At 37.8% G+C, this 20,211-nt stretch overlaps 2 protein-coding genes across 3 annotated transcripts in view; one reads left to right on the top strand and one right to left on the bottom strand.

Annotated features, from left to right (window-relative positions):
• LOC135472249 (AT-rich interactive domain-containing protein 3A-like) overlaps nucleotides 1-19,691 on the bottom strand; it is a 62,215-nt gene extending 42,524 nt beyond the window's left edge. The window contains exons 1-3 of one of the 2 annotated variants that reach the window (XM_064751658.1): nucleotides 19,615-19,691; nucleotides 18,226-18,771; nucleotides 9,598-9,670 (exon numbers count right to left, since the gene is read on the bottom strand). In XM_064751658.1, the coding sequence (XP_064607728.1) occupies nucleotides 9,598-9,670; nucleotides 18,226-18,771; nucleotides 19,615-19,653 (658 nt within the window). In that variant the 5' untranslated portion in view covers nucleotides 19,654-19,691. Of the gene's footprint in view, nucleotides 1-9,597; nucleotides 9,671-18,225; nucleotides 18,772-19,303; nucleotides 19,459-19,614 lie in introns of those variants that run through there. The other variant, XM_064751659.1, reaches the window with a different exon arrangement.
• A 318-nt stretch (nucleotides 19,692-20,009) lies between these two features.
• Nucleotides 20,010-20,211, top strand: part of LOC135472248 (U3 small nucleolar RNA-associated protein 15 homolog) — a 65,987-nt gene continuing 65,785 nt past the window's right edge. Inside the window, exon 1 of the mRNA XM_064751657.1 lies at nucleotides 20,010-20,102. Within this exon, the coding sequence (XP_064607727.1) occupies nucleotides 20,010-20,102 (93 nt within the window). The remainder of the gene's footprint in view (nucleotides 20,103-20,211) is intronic.

Consider the following 20,211-nt stretch of genomic DNA (forward strand, 5'->3'; position numbering starts at 1 on the left):
ATGTCGGCCTATCAAAATTGGTGTCCGCTTCTAAGGTGCAGTGCATCGTGTTGCACAATGCCCATGGGAGAAATCAAAGGAATTTCCCTTGATCCTTTCCGATAATTCACACTCCATTAAAATACTAGGGGTTTTCTCGTGTCCGCGTCAAATGACAGGAATATTCTCAAGTACCAGGTGTAAGAATGGAGGAATTTACCACCTGGATTAGGACCCTTAGTTTTTAAAGACGTTAAAGATTTCCATCGGTGGAGCAGGGAGTTGGACGATGCTCAAGGCTTTCTTTGTCTCTGACGTGGTCTATGTGCACTCCGCTCAGCACCCCTGAACTGAAGGCAAACAACAAGCTTGCGCATTTGTTGATTTAGGACAAAATAAAAACATTGGACAAATACCTTACTTCTTGTTGATCACAATTTGATCATAGCGCGATTCAAGGTTCGTCACCGTCCCTTGGATCAGCTGGGATTTCTCACCAAGATAACTCGACGGCTGGGTGGAATTCTTCGAATTCATCATGCTTATAAGGATTCACCCAGGCATCCAAGCGTTTCCAGGAAATATTCAGCCCATCGCTCATCTAGCCTAATTTAACCCAGCAGCACAAAAACAAAGTTTGGACGACACACAACTTGTTGGATCGCAACATATTTGAGAGCTCTTTTAAATTTGCAGAACTATTAAGGCAATTGTTTGGCACCTGCACTGGTCCTGCGTCAGTGCAGTCAACTCTTTTGCCAGAGATGTCGAGAATTCCAGCCCAAATACAGCTCAATATTAATGTTATCTCTGGCTTGAATTAAATAACCAAACAAAACACAGGCCCTATATGATAGAGTCAGACGTTCGAAATGCCTAGACTTGAGAATTCAACTTTGATCATGTAATTGTACACAGATCATATTTAACTACTTCTTTCAACATTTCACCCGATACAAGTGACTTTTATGACAGGATTAAAACAATGATTAGAAGAAAAAAACATTACAACAAATAAGCCTCTCTTCTCAAATACTTTCTGAGTTAAAACAGATATGTTTGAAAACTGAATAAATGCACTCTATCCAAAGCATCTGTTTTCACTGATGTCTAAACAAAAGAGCATTTCTGGAGGCAAATAAATGTCATGAGATATTTCTTCTGGTGCTAAAATTAACATTTTCCCAGTAGGGTATCATCCTACCTGTTCAAAAACCTCTCAAAGCACCTTTTCTAAAAACTAGGGAACTCCCAGAATCTGGAAAAATGAGCAACTTAGTCACGGATGAGATTTTAGATCATTTAGGGTATTTTCCTAAATGGAGGAGGCAAAAACCTGGTCATATTCTGTCTTATTAGTAAACTGGAAATACATGTACATTGACTTAACACTCATGAACTCGACTACTAGCATAACACAATATCATGCTTAAACTTCATATACACTTACACCAATTCTTCAACATATTCAACCACACTAGGACCAATATACTGAAACATTTTGAGAGAACTAAGGGGTGAGTGAAATAGCGTTACTTTCTCAATAATTGTAAGCATAACTCCCCCCCCCACCCCCACCCACTCACCAAACTGAAAAAGTGCTTTAGAGGTCGAAAGGTTGAAGTACATCATGTAATATAGGAGAGTTTAATGCAGTATTGAGAATGGAAAGAATTCTTCACTTATACGGCACTGGTAAAGCAAACTCATCCATTTCAAAATTTTTAAACTGAATGAAATATTTTTTCCACGTGAAAAAATAAAAGCAGTTAAACGCTGTAACTGTTACCCTGACTGATCTGTGTAAATTTTAACTCATGTTCACTGTATTTTCCTACACAGAAGAACCAATGTTGAAAAGCCACTAAATGTACACATATCTGCAATAAACTTGCCACATGTACAAACAGCTCCTTGGATTGTCTCTCTTAAGTTTAGGACCCCCCCCCCCCCCCCTCCATAGGGATCTTCCCAGCTGTACCATACAGGGGGGAGACACTAACCTAAGCTGACATGCAACAGATGCCCACAGAAAATTGATGATGGCCAAATTCTGGACTAATCTGTCCGAATCTAAACTGATAAGACAATGTGGTCATTCTGTATTAGTGGTGGTCATCACTGCTCTTCACTGACCAAACCCCATCTGACCAGTTCAGCCAGAGGTGTGGAAATTCCCTACCAGAACTGACCAGTCTAATTTGACCATGTCAATGCAATGAACCATTTGTTTACAACTATGGGTAACTGGAAGCCATCTTCACTCATCTGATTATACAACAGTTTTGGCTGAGGCCTGCAAATTGTGGTATCTTGTCTCTGCATCATCATCTTTTAATTTGACCCTTTGCTGACCCCTGTGAAGAACACATGCTTGTGCCATGTTACCATCACATTCCATTAAACTTTATTTCTAATCAGCTTGGGATAAGATAAATATAAAGCAGATAAAGCAGATGCACAGAAAGTTGCCTATCTATGAATTATGACCTCTGTGTTAGACTTAAAAAGTTAGACAAAACTTTTCAGTTAAATACATGTATTGTATAAATAAAGTATACCAGTATTTTCTTAATTTAAACTTCAGATATTCTGCCTTATAAGCTATAAAAAAATGTTGGATCAGGCCAAAAGAAGTTGTGAAAATCTCAAATTTTAATAAGAGTGATCAGAATTAAACATCTGAGCTGAGTTTTGGCTAAAAATTGACCAAGATTTTAAATGAAATCTGATTGCCTCAGCAAAACACAAAATAGTGCTGATTCAATGAATTAGTACAAAATTAACCTACATATGCCACAACTTAAATTAGTTTCCCTCATAAGCATCATGCATTTGCAAATATCAATCTCTTATAATCTTAACTGACTAGTTTGGTAGTTTTGTCGGTGGCAGAAGATGCGTTTTGCCGGAGCAATTACATAATACTTGTAGCTGTGCTCTAATACAAAGATGACAATTAACCAATAAGAAATTTGAACATACTGGAAATTATGAGAATGGAAGTGATTTTGGTGAAAATGATTTCTCCAGTACATTCATATTTGGTAAATAAATTTATGACAGGCTGACTTTAAATTACATGTAACATTATTGAGGATCTAAGTGCTTCACCAAAAAGTGGCAAATGCACATATCATCCTCTGTTTGTTATGAGCCAGGGCAGCTGAATGAGCAAGACCTTTAACAGCTTCTCTCTGTTTAATCTGAATCAGCTGATGGGTCATCACCATCAATGTACCTCTGCCCTGGCTCCTTATGGGAACTGCAATTAACCTTGATCAAGCTTTGATCAAGAGGCTGTATCACTTTACCAGAGATCATTCCTGACTGGGTGTTTACAGACTGGGGGGGTTTGTTTGGGTCTGATGGTCAGTACAGGAGTCATATTTCCCCAACAAGGCCTTCAATGAACTGGTCAGCAGGGCTCTATGATGGCCTGATAACAGCACCCTCTGTCAGAGAGTCTTCAGGCGAGATGATGAGAAGAGACATAACACCCTACCCCATCAACACAGTGTATCCCTGAACCTTGATCAACAGTACTACAAGATACCCCTTCCCCCTTCCACACACACACACACACACACACACACATGTGCCCCCCTTCCACACACAGACACACACACACACACATGCCCCCCTCCCCCCCCCCCCCCCCAAAAAAAAATATCAGTACACCTGGATTCTAGTTACCATGGAACCTTAGTGTACACCTACATGTTACTCTGCACATCATATGGATCTCTGTTCCAGTAATCACCATTCCATATCTACACATCTAACTGTTCATGCCATAACCCATTCCACACCAATCATACACCTTTCACCTATACCTCATTTCAGACTTCTTCAGTTTGCCAGGAAGCCTTAAACTCCAACTTCCTTACATAAATTGGATAAAAGTGAAAATTTTGAAGGATTCAAATTTGTGAAAACAAAAGGTATTCAAAGGTAATCACAAAAAAGTGATTAAACTTACAGAAATAACAAATCACCATGTAAACTTTTATAATTTGACACGAGACACTAGTATAGTATGTTTATTTATTATGACGTTTATTTCATATACAGGCTCTCCAAATGCTTATCATCTACCCCTTCCCCAAACCCGATTCTTTGTAGTCCCTCAATCTCTTGAGGAATTTTCAATGGTCACACTTATGGTCATGCCTTATCTTTCTTAAATTTCTTCACAGCAGCCATTCTAAATCTCCTTACCCACATTCTTCCTCTCAAGGGTCTTAGCCTTACCCCCTACATCTAACCATCACCCTTCATTCTCCCTCAATTCTCTTCTCCTATAAATCCACTTAAAATCCCTTGCTACTGACCACTACCCCCTGCCTCTGCCCTGCTAGACCCACCCCAGATGGGCACATGCCCACTTTTCACATCTCCCTCACACCCTCCACTGATTAATCATCCCCTCCTGAACCCCCAGTAGCACTTAGTCAAACTGTGACAGAAGTTCCGTGTAACTCCCTGTTTAACCCCCTACTAGACTCTCCATATACACCCCACCCCCCACCCTCCACCCTCCACCCCCACACCTCAAATAGCTGGACAGGCCTTTGCAGAATGAGCTTGTCACATCTCACACTGTATCAAACAGATATCATTCAGATATCAACAGAAGGTCATCTAGAGAAAGCTAACAGGCCAACAGAAGCATGTAAATGTAACCAAAATTTGTTATGGAAAAGCCTGGTCTACCATCTAGTTTCCATCTTAATAGTAACTCCATGTAACAATGAAACAATGAAAATAACGACATACATTTCACGACAGAAAGAATTAGATAGAAAAAGTGAAGATGGAAATTGATTGAGAAAAGTAAGTTTTAGGTTTTTTTTTTTTATTCATATAACAATGGAACAGGAAGGCCAGGGCAGGAGATGAACTCCCTAGCTCAGATAAATTACAATTCTGAATCTAAAAGTATAATCCTTCCTCAAAGAGCATATTAGCTAAAGCTGTTACATGTAACACGACATAAAACAAAACAAGTCCTGATTGATTGTTTGGATGCAAATTTTCAATTTAATGTTAAGATAAAATATTTCTTATATTGGCAGGTAATTTAATATAAGCATACCGCTCCTTGAAGAGTTTCAATCTTGAGTAAGAGGTAAAGTCAGGAGATCTATGTGTACATGTATGTGAATTACTAAAAAGAGACATCATTTTTATAGCATTACAGCCATTTAAAAGTGCATGAAAGTATAGGTATGGAAATTAACGATGACTTTGATGACATCTTTTTCGTGTTTAATGAGGTAAAGGGATATTTCGTCTGTTTAAAGGGCATTTTTAACCAGGGTTCCTTGCTACTTTATGGGGAGAGATCCTAGCCTCTGCTCCTGAGTGTTCCTTTACTCTGTGGACATATAAAACTCTGGCTAAGCAAATTGGCTGGGCCTGATGACAGCAGACTTCAGTATCACCCCAATCTGCTTCTAGGGCCCATGGCACTGTCAACATCACAACCTCTGCTGCAGGCACGCAAGTATTTATGGTAGTCAGTAAAGCAGAGCATAAAAACTTGTCATGTACCTTGTGTGGCAGAGTTGTTTGTACTGACAGCCATGCAGGGAGAGGGGAGGGTGGTTTGATGAGAGAAAGGGGCGCACATTAACTGCTCAAAAAACAAAACCCTCAGATATAATTTGGTACTTCTCCTGCATTTCTTGCCCAGACAAAATGACTTTGGATTGTCAGTGGAGCGGTATTATAAACATCTGCCTTGAATAGTTCTGCAGAAAAAGGGGGTGAAATCTGTCCGCACATTTAGCCGCTTCTCTGAGTTTTGGAAGCACGCAGGAGTGCTACTGATTCCAGATATTTAGATTATGTCCGAGTTACGTTTAATGGGGAGAATTCTTGCCTGGAAACGAGAGAGCCACACTGACACCGTTTGTTGCAATTCACTGATGGATGTACGACATAAAAATATCAGGTTTCCTAATGAGTGTTTCTTTAGGGGCAGGGGAACTCTCTGGGATGTGAAGCACACACACATACACACATATCCTTGCCCCTGGGTCTTTCTTCTACCCTTAAACCATCGGCACCTCTATCTTCCATGCCAGCTGACAACAAGGGCTGCATACGCAGCCAGTCGGCAAACAAAAGATCTTAACTGAAACCATCTGAACAGTCAAGATAATTAGAGTTGGAAAAAAAAACCCCATAATTGTGTTGATCATAGACTAGACGCACAACAAAGGCAGATACTTTTTCCATTTATCTTTCCAATGCACTATCACGGTTCTAACAGTATCTCCTGGATCATCCTTATGTCTTATAAAACCTCAATTCTACTGATGATGGAGACTGTGGTTAGCGTAATTCTTCAAACTTTTCACATGTGAAAGAGCAACTTTCAGCGCAATTTATGCTCATTTTTGATCTGATTTTGTAGACAAACCTACATTTGTTGGATTGGCCAGTTTCAGTGCCTCACAAAAAGTATAATTTATCAGTCTACACAGAATACTGCCTTCCGAACACCTTGCAGGCATGCGAAAGAGATGAAGAGTTACAGTGCCATAATTACATATATAAACCAGGAAAAAACAAGAGTAAGATTGCATGAAAGATTTTTTAGGAGTAGTATTCTGAACATGACCAAGTTAGTCATCTAGTCTGATTCTCAGAGTTCTATCGATCATAGAAAGATGTTTAAGGCAGGATGTTATCCTTTCTGGAGAAATGTGGTTTTCAAATGCCAAATTTATATCTTGTGGTTTATATTTGCCTGTAAAAATACATTTTTCAATTAAACGTTTAGGACCAATATAGCATATGTATTTATAATTATATGCTGGATCAAATTCCTTATAATTTTTCTGAATTAATCCTTAAATGCAAATTAGAAAATACGAGATGGTGTATACTGATGTATTGGGGGCAATATCTGCGTACAAATTCATCAAGGACAGCCACAGAAATGTGCTTCATTGCAAAACACATGCTTATGGCATTTATTTTGCTGCGGTGAATTTTAATTCATGCTCGAAACCGGTCTATTCGAGAAAAATGGAATGTCTGCAATAGTATTTATATATTTATTTGATTGGTGTTTTATGCCGTACTCAAGAATATTTCACTTATAGCATTATAGTGGGTGGAAACCGGCCAGAGCCCAGGGAAAACCTACAACCATCCGCAGGTTGCTGGTAGACCTTCCCACGTACGGCCGGAGAGAAAGCCAGCATGAGATGGATTTGAACTCACAGCGACCGCACTGGTGAGAGGCTCCTGGGTCATAGCGCGCTAACCAACTGAGCCACGGAGGCCCCTATGTCTGCAATAGTAGACAAAGCATCTGATCATCAATATTTAATAAAAGACTGAACTGAATGTCTTACAAATGCAATTTATTGTTTTTAGAGCAAATAAATAGTCAAATGATAGTGGATTCTCCGGCATAGCTTCAGTCATTAAAACAGTACCAACACATTAACACGAATGAAAAATTCATTGCAATTGACTATCAGCTAAAAAACAGTTTTTTTTTCTTTTGCCAACAAAAGATATTTACCAAAACGCTTGGCTATCCGTTCATTATTTATTGATTTAGATGTGATAAATTCAATGCAAACAGCCCATTGTTTTGTTCAGGAAAAGATCTCTCCTTTCATTTTTCTGGTTAATTATGGAAGACATTTGATTGCAATGTTCAAGTCAAGGTGTGTTCTACACATGTAAATATAGCACAAGTGCAGGTAAGAATTAATTACACACAGGTAGCAATGTACATCAGCCTTAACAACATGGTCAGGTGAATATTAGATTATATTTGAGTGGAGTGCTTAGATGATAATTCTTAAAGGAAAGCTAATATCGTTCCACAGGGAATTATGTGCCTTATATACTTAAGACCAGACGATATCAGCAGACTGGGGCACTACAAAGCACTTGGAGGGAACATACCACACTTGTGATATCAGGCCGAGGCACTACAAAACCACTTGTCACAGTGGAGACAGTAATCCAGTCTCCATCATTTTATCCTTGGACAACAATCGCGCTTTGAAGTGGAGGCAGTATTTTTTTGTAACGTGAATGAAGGAAGAATTACAGATCATTTAGAGATATCTGCAACCGTTTAGAAGAAAGTCATTGAGACGTCTGAATGCAATATGGCCTACGTAATTAAGAACTGAACAATAGCTGAGACGAGACTGCAGAAAGACAAGCATTAACTTTAGCCAGCTTTACTGTATCATTCAAAACCCCCAAAAACAAAAAACATGAAATAAAAAAGCAAAAAACAAACAAAAACAAAAAAAAAATGGAAAAAAAAATCACAAAGTAAGTAACATGTACATGTATATTCAAAGATAAAGTACTCAAAAAAAATGTTTTACTGAAGTCAAAAGTAAAGTAATTCAATGGTATGAACAGCCTACTTTCAATGAAATTCAATGTGTTCTGTTCATATTTTCTCTCATGATCCAAGATGACTTGGATCTGTAGCTGTGTCTAAATAGCAATCTGGTGACTTTTGTGCTCCAACAAAAGCCGCCCCGATGTTTGTGAGATCAAACCGTCTGTGCTGTGCTAACACATACTTGTTACTAGCCATGTGTTATGTAAGAGAATTCGGTTCTTTCACAGAGCCTGTAATTGACTCCCATTTTCACTCCCAACTATTAATTTCACCCAACTTCAATTCGCCCAGTGTAGCGGAGAGCTGAGGTGAAATGTGCTTGAGTGTTTAGGCTGGGAAAATTTGGGGACAATAGGCCCATGGCTATTAACAATCACATGATAATAGGCAAAGAGGGGAGGGGCCAATTCCTTCCTGTCCACCCTCAGAGAGTCTGGAACCTAGATGTGAAGTGCCGACAAAAGATAATGACCTCATAAAATCTCCCTCACCTCTGCTGAGGCCTGATGAGAATGAGCTATAGGACAATAACAGATATGTAGGTAGCATAAACAAGCCCTAGGGGTTTGATTTGCTTTGATGAGAGTTCAGACGCAATGCTGTTTAGGAATAAGGGGCACCGTCTGATGGGTCTCCCAGAGCAGACGAGCTTTCACAACAGCCTCACCTTTCGGCTCAGGTGTTCGCAGACGTCTTCTTACCACAGCTATTTACCTGTGCACTGGATCGCGTCTGATGCGCACCTATCAAAAACTCAGGGCTAATCTAAACCCTATAAAAATTCCTCCTGATGCCTTATCTGGATATCCCATCATCTAGTATAAACTATCTGCGGAGAGACAGTTAAATCACTAGCTGAATTCAACAACGTCTCGATTCATGGTGACTTGTCATGCAATATCTGACACTTGGACACCTGCTAAGGCGTCGCTCCCGTCAACTCGTAGGTAGCGCTCGCAAATATATACCACTGACAGATAACTCTAGCTGGGCTCTTGGAAGAGGCGCACTCGGACTGAACCTCAAAATTTGACGGCTGCACCACTGCATCACCTCAGATCTCCAGTGATATACTGCAGCAGCGAATGGGGCAAATTATTGCACCTTTGATAGAATTTCCTGTTTGTTTTTGCCGCGTTTGATCCGGGAGCTTAATGAGATTTTATTTGCATGCAGCAAGACATATTCCCTCAGATGTAAGACGTGACTAATTCCCTTACCTCTCTTCTGCATGAAAGAGAACAGATCATCCAGAAACTCTCTTCGCTTTGGGTCTTCGTTGATTTCATACAACTGAAATAAAGAAAATCGGTAATCAAATGTGAGGTGAATGACAAAAAAAAAAAAAAAAAATAGTGTTAAATCAAGTAAAGGTGTTTCATTTCATGTCATCAAGGGAAATTCAATACATCCTGAAAAAAATTTCATCCAATTTAGTTAAAGCTGTGTTGCTGGATTTCAAGGAGCTGAATTCAAACGATAATAATTATCAACGTGGCCATTCAAACCTTTCATTGTAATATAATCCAATTTCAATCAACTGATTACCACTCTGAGGTCAATAGTAGCAACTAAATTTATCCCACAAGGGCATTAAAAACACTTCCCCATCAAACACAATCATTGTGGTAAATTCTGATCTATGGGAAACGTGAAAATGTGTCTCTAAAACACAAACAAAACGGTGAATTAGACATGCTACATTCTTCACCCAGCAACATGTAAAAACAGGTCGAAAGTCTCTAATGTCTATCAATTATGAAAAAGTTTCTCTTCCGTTTACACTGCTTAACATAGGAGAGCACTTTTTCCCCCCTTTTGTCTGGAGTAAACCATCAACCTTTGGCAAGTTACTGGCAAACTCTCCCATATATATATATATATATATATATATATATATATATATATATATATATATATATATATGTGTGTGTGTGTGTGTGTGTGTGTGTCACATATGTCTTCACGAAAATTCACTTAAAACCAAACAAGAAAGCAACTTTAAGACATTAGTGCATACATAAGAAAGGAAAAGCTGAACAAAATGAGACAATCTATGAAAAATAAAAATGTAGATCAAAACAGGGAAACTAAACATACAGAATTGAAAATGTGAGAAGTGAGATAAAGTATATTAATAATCATGAAGCTGACACCTTAGTTTAGCTATCACAACTATGCAACACAGAGTAGACGCAATACTACATTTAAGTTTCGTGTTTCTCAGATAAATGACAACTTGTCTCAGTCAAGGTAAAGTGTTCACTACTGGTGCATGCATCTTCGCCTGGTTCAATGTTAATTGGCAGAAACAATTACTTCCCCTATCTCAGCTATTAGAACTGTAGAACACTTTAAATATGGCCCCGTGAAGAAATTTTGCAATGGTGCGCCAGAGGGCATCCATCATGTGATTTATACGTACTTCATGAAGCTTACATGTACATGTATGTTAGTTATGCTATTGGGTACAACAACTGTTTCCCATACCTCTGTTACTGAGATGCAGAACTTCAATACCAAAGCTCTATGTCTGCAAGTCAGTTTAACACCTGTCACATGAAGACGCTTGGAGCTAGTGCAAAGAGGATCATCATTCGTTCGGCTATGAGTTTATCCGTAACTAAATGTATTACTATTTGTGTTCTTTGCTATGATTTCATAATTAAGTGGTTTATAAACTAATAATTGGTTTTTAGAGCAGATGAATACATCTAAAAACTGCTGTTTTTGTCCCTGTACATGCGGCTATGATAAAGTTAGACGTATAATTTAATTCTTCCACAAGACAATGTTAAACCTCAAGAAAAGAAAAAATCATTTGTTTAACAACTAAAATGGAAAATTCTTTTGACTGGAAAAGGTTACTCAGCAAAATAGTTATATGTAAAATAAATTCATTAACAGGAATTTAAACGATCAAACAGTATGCACTTTTCATGTGGACTGTAAAGAAAAAAAAGACGTCTTTCTTTTTCTGTTTCAGAGGAGTAAACAAATAAGCAGGGTGCGTATGACATGAAAAAGAAAAAAAAAAGGCCAGTTATATGTGGCCCTGCCAACATTTTTACACACAGACATGTTAAAGTATTTTTGTCACATCTGCTAATTTTCCGCACGAATCCTTCCAGGTCTTCCCTTGTTTGCTTCAAATTGGGTTTTCATCAAATATTGTTTTTAGCTATAAATGTAAATTTAGCATATGTTAGCTTATCCACCATCTGACACGTCTGTTTCGCCTATTTTTCTAAAGGGCAGAGGACAGTGGGGCCACCCAGTACAGAATCACACCTCTTTTGTCGCAGTCTTTCTGTCTATCCACAGACACGAGGCCGGATCCTTAATAATACTATTCAATTGCTAGTACAAATAAATCCCTCTTGCTAAAAAAGACGATCTCCGCGTTTATGTTTTCTTTCTCGGGCTACACAGTCACCCTCCTTCAAAGTTGCCCTGTGTTGAGCAAATATTTGATCATTTTTGATAGGGGATCTACAATAGGGCTTAGTACCCCTGCTTGTCGTATCCCTCATTTGATCAAGAAATGAGAAACTTTCTCATGATAATTTGGCAATCAGGTGGAAAACCTGATGTAAACACCGATCAGGTCCAGGTGCCGTCTTACTCTCCTTTTTGTTACCCTTCCATGGCTATGGCTCTTATAAATTTATACCAAACCGCTTAAGGGCTCAGGCCCAGTGGGGAGTAGGGAGCAGAGACTGTTCGCTTGAAGCAAAGAATGATAGCCGCTGATCCGTTCGCAAACCGTTGTTCAATCAATTAATCAAATGTTATCCTTGTGCCTTCTCAAAAGAACAAACACTCATGTGATCTGTTTCTTTCAAGTTTGGATTTTTGTTAGAAACCCGAGGATGACTCCGGCCTTATAGACAGACGTCTCATTTGATCAAAGAAATCATCAACATTCAGCTAGCAAGGAGGTGGTATGATGGAAATAAGAAATCTATGAATATGACAACTATACAACAGAAAAACATTAGCCTGTGCTTTTGATTTTAACACCAGGATCATTCAACTGAGGTGGCTCAGCTGGAATAAGATCACAAAGAGTGACTACCACCAGCTTTTGTTGACAGTGAAACAGGCCAAACAAATTGCTGAGGGGTCTAAGTCACTATGTGTATGACCTACTGTGAGTGTAATAGTTAAACATTACCCCTACAATAGCCTGGAGGGCCCTTAAAGGGGAGCCCCTGGGGTGACTGTTGACATTTGCGAGTATCAGACCTTAACAGACCCAGCCCCTGTCTCAACAGAAGCTCTCAGAGCGCCAGATTATACCTCTCTATCTAAAAGCAATTCAAAATGGAAATGTGATAGGCCTTATTGAAATCAGTTTTATGTCAGTTGCCTATAAAAACTACATAAATACACACAAAAGGACTGGACTTTTTTTTCTCAGTATTTAAGAACATCAAATCAGGCACAAGACACATTGTATATGTACAAGATTACTTATTCTACCTACTTTACACCTTTAAAACCTTTTCATTCATCTAAATATGCAGATCTATGTTCCTATCACAATGAAAAACTGTTTGGCAAAACAAAAAATTACTGCAGGTAATCAGTAATACCTAGTCGTTTGGTTCATGATGTTTTTTTAAACCTGATGTTATCTTCCCTCAATGACAAACAAGCACGAAAAAGTTCTTCTACAAGGGTTATACCAATTAGACTGCCAACTGAGACTCACAAAATGTGACAGAAAAACAAACTTAAATAATACATAAAAATAGCAATTTTTAAAATTTATTCAAATGTTTGCTATTTAAAAAGAGAAAATGTTTTTGTCCTATATTTGCATCTAACTCTGAAACATTTATTATACTCTGTGTGGGGTACTACAAGAAAAGTGCAAAACATGTGTGATATTGTATATTTTTCTCTTTTATTCACTGTGATATCGATACGACAATTTAGGTACACATGTACATATTTATGTGGTGATTTATTCTCAGCTAAATAATTATACATATCCATGCATATATTTGAGATGTATGATTTCCATGTGGAACATGTAATTAGTGAAAAGGTTTTTGTTTACCACACCTTATTGCTCATTGCCACGCCACCTGGCTGATATAATTGCCACCTTTTTTGTAAATACCTGCTGTGTCCCTTTCCTTCAACATCTGTGATAAGAATGATATACCATATGTCACAAAAAGACATGTTACTGCGATAAAATTCCCCGGTGTTTTCATAAAGCAGAAAGCAAAAGTCCTAATTACTCATTCTTAGAACTAGCATATTTCCCAGCCTTGAGAAAGCCATTTTGCTAATTAATTCACATACGTCTGACTGTGTCAGATACCGGTTTATATTATTTATAGCAGTGCCAACATCCAAGATGCAAGCATCTATGTATACATATACCATAGCTTGAAATAGCACAGTAAAGAAATAATAGTTTTTACATAATCTGTTCAATTTTTTTTTTTCACGTGGGTGGGAAGAGTGTTAAGATAATTGGAAAACGGTTTTAAGGAGGTTCTGATGATTTTTCAGAGAATAAACATTAAAAATATTGTTAACAGAATTATGAAGTAATACATAATGTACATCTGTGAGCTTGAACAAAGTAGATCATATTCCCATGGAATATGTAGTATATGCATATAGATCATTGCATGCTTTACTCTCTGCTGTAAGAAGCGGACTTATCACCATCAGTGTAACAAAAAAAAATAAATAAATAAACACGATAAAATCTATAATTCCTATCATAAAAACTGATGCGCTTGGTACTACAGTAATCAATTTATTGAAAAAAAAAAAACAAAAAAAAAAAGAAGAAGAAAATAGGTTCTCAAATGTGGCAAGGTAAGAAAGCCATCAGCAGGCGATCAACAGGTGGATGATTGTCGTGGTTCAGGTATGCTGATGTGCAGAGCCTGAGTCTGTTAAGATCGTGTGTGTGTATACCCAGACTGATAATCACACACTGAGACAGTCTCGTTGTTTACATCCAGTTCTCCACCACCTTGACTCATGACCCAAAAATTTGCCAAAAGTTACATCAAATATTTAAGCTGTACCTAATGGTGCTTGGATAGAGGCAAGCAAATTTTTGATGTCTTCGGCTGATTCACCAAGACATCTCGGCCAGGCTAATTTCACTGTTTGGCACGCAGCCCCTGTTGACGCAGTTGCCCATCAATTCATGGTACAATAAGACCAACGCTCTCTACCTTGTCACACTGTCTCAACAGGTATACCGCTCCTCTGCTCGGACGACGCGGGGCCTGACAGAATTACCCCTGCCACATTCTGACTTGATCTCAATTCCGTCAGGTAGAGTTTGTGGGTTAGTGAAAATGCCCCCCCCCCCCACCCTTTTCTGATCCCTCTCCTTATCTGTACCACCACCACAATCCCTTACTCTTCCAACCTCATCCGGCCTCAATCTATCTACTAGATGTACTAGGCTAAAGACACACAAAAATATATTTTTATTTATCGTTATTTTTCAAAATTGTTGTTCACTAATTCTTAATTACTTTAACAAACAATTCTTTAATTGAATTCATGTACACATGTATTGGGATAGTATCTTCTAGACTTATTTAAATTATCACCCAAATGATTGTTTAATATAACTGGAGCTGATATGAGCATCCTGAAAGCCATCTTGAAGGCATTCCATTCAGATGAACAGTTTTCAGTCTGTTTTAACCCTTCAATCAATTTTGTTGATATTTATAACAATGATACTCATTGTTTAACAAGGCCGTCCTTGTGGTGAGTTGGGATGGAAGTTCATCATATAGTGAATATGAATCACTAATTTTACAAGTCAATCAGGTTTTTAAAAGCCCACAAAATTTGCACATTTTACTGTTCAACTACAAAATGCTGTATAGTTTTCTTTCCATACGAACACTACAACTAAAAAATTATAGGCGCAGAAAAAACCTGATAATCCTTCTCCTTGTTATGCATAAGTAATGCAGGCTTTTCAAAGTCCTATTTACACCAGTAGCCTAAGTTAGAAAGTGTCAATGGCATTTTAATAATTACTCCTTCCCCAAAAAAAGTTTATTTGAGAATGCAACATTTAAGAAGCAATTCAATACTAGATAAATTTCTTGGCACATCAAACACTGAACTTTAGTTTGTTAAGGTTTCTCATCAATAATTCCTAACTTTCTCTTGATATTTGAGCCTAAACTTTCCATTCTGTATTATTATATTATTGAATTACACCTTTACCTGCATTCATAATTGACACATACTGTGGTAATAATAATTATAAAGGATAGAGATATTAATTAAAAATGGACTGAAGTCCCCTGCATTCTGCTGCAGTGTAACCAGAAACAGAATGAAGTCGATCTTCAGTCTACAATGGATATACTGTACACAGTTTCTGTACAAGCTGACCAAGAGAATCTTAAGTAGACAGGGGATGATGTAGCTTTTGACAGCCCCACAGCAACCACTGTTACTTGATATGCACTTCAGCTGGTCAGATATCTGTCTACAGAAGTTACATGCACACATGTACTGTATATAACGGAGGCATGTCCAATCAATGCCTATGCACTAAACTGTCTTCATGCACATGTGCATTTACATGTATAGACATAAATGTATGCACTCAGGTTCTGTGCAAGTAAACCTAGCGGACAAAGCTCATTTTGCATGCATCATGTCACATTATTATTCCCACAATATTCCATGCAGAGGTTGTACAATTTTAATCACATTAAACGGTATTCACTAAAAGTGAAATGCACTCGTAAAATAGAATTATCATTTCTGTAAAGATTTACTGGTATAGGTATTTCCTTGTGAAATGGTCCACATTAAAAAAAAGACAGCTACAAGACGATTAAATAAATTTGCTCAATAAAATTGGTAAATATGTATATTTTATTCATTTCTTATGAACCATTTCTAAAATCCACAACTACCTTAGTGATATGAAAATATTAAAGAAAAGAATAACAAAAATAAACATATATTGAAAGTCAAATAAATAAAAGAAAAATCATCAAAACATCATGTATATTTTCGTTTTAGAGGCTTGATCGTTTGCAATTATCTGTGCATGTCAACCAACACAGTCCCACCCTGCTCTTCTTTCAAGTCAATGTCTTTATACACTTTAGCACTAATAGCCAAAACTTCAAATGACTGCCCCCACCTCCCCTGCTTGACTTTACCAGCACAATGCTATGTTCACAATTAACCACTGTGTACACATACTATATAACTTGGCCAGGCCAAGCACTTAGACTGTTCAGACTTTGTCTGATCTCTTTGCTAAGGTGTGACCAACAGCCATCTGAACTGTGTAAATGGATTTCAGATTGCAATGAGAAGTTAACATTTGGCATTAAATTGATCTCTCACCCTGGCAAGCTGTTTAACAAATGTCACATATAATGCCACAATGTATTTCTAAACTTTATCATTAATTCATTGCTTTTCTAATCAATATCTTGTAGTCTGGAAACATCTACCCCACTTCCATCTGTGGTTTTATACACAGAGTGACTCCTGCAGCTATTCCATACACTATGTTAATAGCAGAATAATATACATAACACAGCTGTGGACATTTCTTTTTTTTTTTTTCATTTCTATACCTTTTGTATACTTTATTATTCTTCAGTAAAGTTTAACCCAGCAATAACTTCTGTCTCACAAAAATGGTTATCAATGCAAATATCAAAATATTATATTTGCAATATAAACTCAATGTCAACTACTTAAAACAAGCTTAAACATTCTAAATGTAATGATTAAAAAGAAAAAGAACATGGTAATAAATAAACAAATATAGAATACTTTTCAACTGTGAAAACTGTGCTATGATATACCAATGTTTGTTTCCTTTCAACATTTATTGCTTATTCAATGTGTTAAAGTCAAGCTTATTTCAACACGAACGTAATCAAAAGGAGATTATAATTATGTTGGCTTTTTCAAGACCTACCAGTTTCCATTTAGTAAAATAAATCAGCACATACAGGGTTTTGCCAGATGTTAAAAGTATCAAAGAACTGTTTTTCATCATATATTCCTAAAGGGTAACTTGTGCGCAGTTTGGTGGTGGCTAAAGTATTTTGGCAGTGAATTTTTAGAGCTCATTCGCTGATTTATTTTAATGCAATGTGATTAAATGAGAACGGTTTCAAATTCTGCTTATATGCACTTTAATATGAGCTTCTTGCCAGCCTCATGGAATTAATCAGAAAGACATCTGCAAGATTCATTTTCAAGACTCTCCATTTAAATCAACACCTCTCACATGTGGTCAAAACAGCAATTACGCGTGCCCTAAAGGCCAGATGGAATCAATTCTTAGCTGACACCAAGACAGGCCCCATGAACTAATTCATTACTGCTACTGATGAAAAACACCCTGATATTCACTTTTGGAGATTCACTGGTTTTTTGACTGTGTGTATAAAATTTTTTTGTAAACTAATCTTCTTCTCTTTCCAATGAAATTGTACTATTTATGCTTGTTACTGCGTAAAAATTGTCAAAAACTTATAGGTCATTTTCTATCTTTAGCAAATATTGATATAAAGTTATATCACAAAACCCCACAAAAATGCAGGTTTTCAATTAATTAATTTAGAGGTATACTTTAATCTTCACTTTGCAACTTTCTATCCCACTGAAAAATAAAAATACTACCCTAAAGTTGTGATCTTCCTTGAGAGATACCACGGCAATGTTAAATTTAATTAAAGACATTAATAATCTGTTCTCTTTCTTGATGTTTACTTATTCATTATTTATTTATTTAATTTAAAAAAAAAAAAAAAAAAACTAAAACTAAAACTGAAACTTCGAAGTGAACTCACTTGTTTGAATTGCTCTTGGAATGACCAATGGTGGCTTGGACTGACATCGTTTAGGGAGGAACTGGGGGACTGTGCGGGAGAGGCCTTAGGGTAGGAGCGGTCCAAATAGGCAGTATGACCGTATACATTTGACAGTTCAGATTTAATGTCCCGTGGGGTGAGGCTGCCGTTGTCTGTGGCGTGGTTACGGGAGGGGGAGCGCAAGTCTATGCCGTTATGTTTGCGGTGAAGTTCTCTCTCAGAATCCCTGTCTCGTTCCCTCTCGCCCCGCTCGCGCACCGGAGTCGGGTGAAGACGTTCCGCCGCCGCGTGAAGTCGAAGCTCCTTCGCCCGAAGTTCTTCAATTTCTTGATGTCTGGCGATCGCTTCTTTATGCGCTTTTAATTCCCTTTCGATCTCTTCCCTCTCCTCTCTTTCCTGCCTTTTAAGTTTTTCGTACAGTTCGCGATCAGCTGGGTCCATCTTATCTGTGTTTAGCTCTTCCTCGTCGCCGTTTTCGACACCGTTTTCCGATTCCATGTCGGATTCGTTTATGTCTTCGTTCGGCTGCAGGATGAAAAGAAATACGCAAACAATAGCATCTGGTAACAAAATCCACCACAGAATTATTCTTTTCTATCAATAGAGTCAAAAAAGTTCAAAATGAGTTAAAAATCAAATTCTTTTTAATAGAATGAAAGAAGTCAGAGAAGTTGAAGAAATCTCCCCGATGCGGGCGACACGGCGTAAATTCACAGCGCGCTCAACACGGAAAAAGAAAACCACAAAAAAGTAAGAATTGAATTTGGATACAAATGATATTAAATGAAGTGTTGATCAATTAAATAATTTGATTTGGAATTTTAAAAAATGTTTTTTCTCCTCTTTTACTGTGTGTTAAACTTTTAAATCGCGAACGCAAGATGAGCGACACCGGAAAGCGAGGAAGGAAAAAGCGGAAAGAAATCTTGACATGTACACCAACAATATCTATACAAAGTACGCATTCGAACTATTTGAAGAATCAGATAAAGTGGCAATATAAGAGAACGAATAAAAAAAAAATGAAAAGAAAAAAAAAGTATTTTTTCAAACTTACATATACAGGTGAAGGTAGAAGTTTTCTCTGCATGAACATAATTGTTCGCAAGTCGAGAACTCCGGGAGACTCCAGCTTGACAGATCGCCTTGCTATCTATCTATAATATATCCCTCTGTCTTTGGCACAAAGTAATGACAAAAGTTACTCCTGACACTTTGGGCGCCCGATAATGACTGGCAAAGTATTCTACAATAGACACGCCTAAATAAACTCGCTACGAAGGGGTTACGCCAGTTTACGATCGTCTATTTGCCCTCAATAGAAAATGTTTACTTGGAGCACTGAATGAAAACGGACAGATCACATACCATGCTACCGTCCCGACTGCTCTCGCTGTTCGCCATCATATGTTGAATGCTCCGCCTCCGATCTCGTAGGCTACCGTATCGCTGTATCAACTGCGGCCACAGGAACACGAGTCGCTGGGGCAATTTTATCGGGGCACTCTTATTATCATTAATTCATTCCCGTCAATCTTTGCAGAATTAATGTATGCGAGGCAAGTGCCCGTCACGTGACTACTCTCCAACGATACGCCCTATTGTGTGATGGCGGGAAGCAACATTAGTCAGAGTTTGTTTTCATCTGGATTTTAGTTGTTAGAATATGTCAGCCAGGAAGATACTTTTGGGAGGATAAAGTGTCCAAATCTCTCCACAAGATGAGCTAAGTGCAATGTTTATGTTTAGAGAGTATTTTCAACATGGCGACCTCCTTCAAGCGTACCGTTATCAAGTCGTTCCCAAAAGTTGGAGAGAAAATCACCAGCGATTCGCTTTACTGGAAAAATTTAGAGGTGTGTTATGACAGATAAGCTTCAGCGCCACCAAAAGTCATCGGTGTCTGGGGTCATTGATCAATATCAAAGCGTTAAATTTCACATGAAGTCATGACCTAAATTTGAC

This window comes from Liolophura sinensis, chromosome 8, assembly GCF_032854445.1.
Source record: "Liolophura sinensis isolate JHLJ2023 chromosome 8, CUHK_Ljap_v2, whole genome shotgun sequence".
Lineage (NCBI taxonomy): Eukaryota > Metazoa > Mollusca > Polyplacophora > Chitonida > Chitonidae > Liolophura > Liolophura sinensis.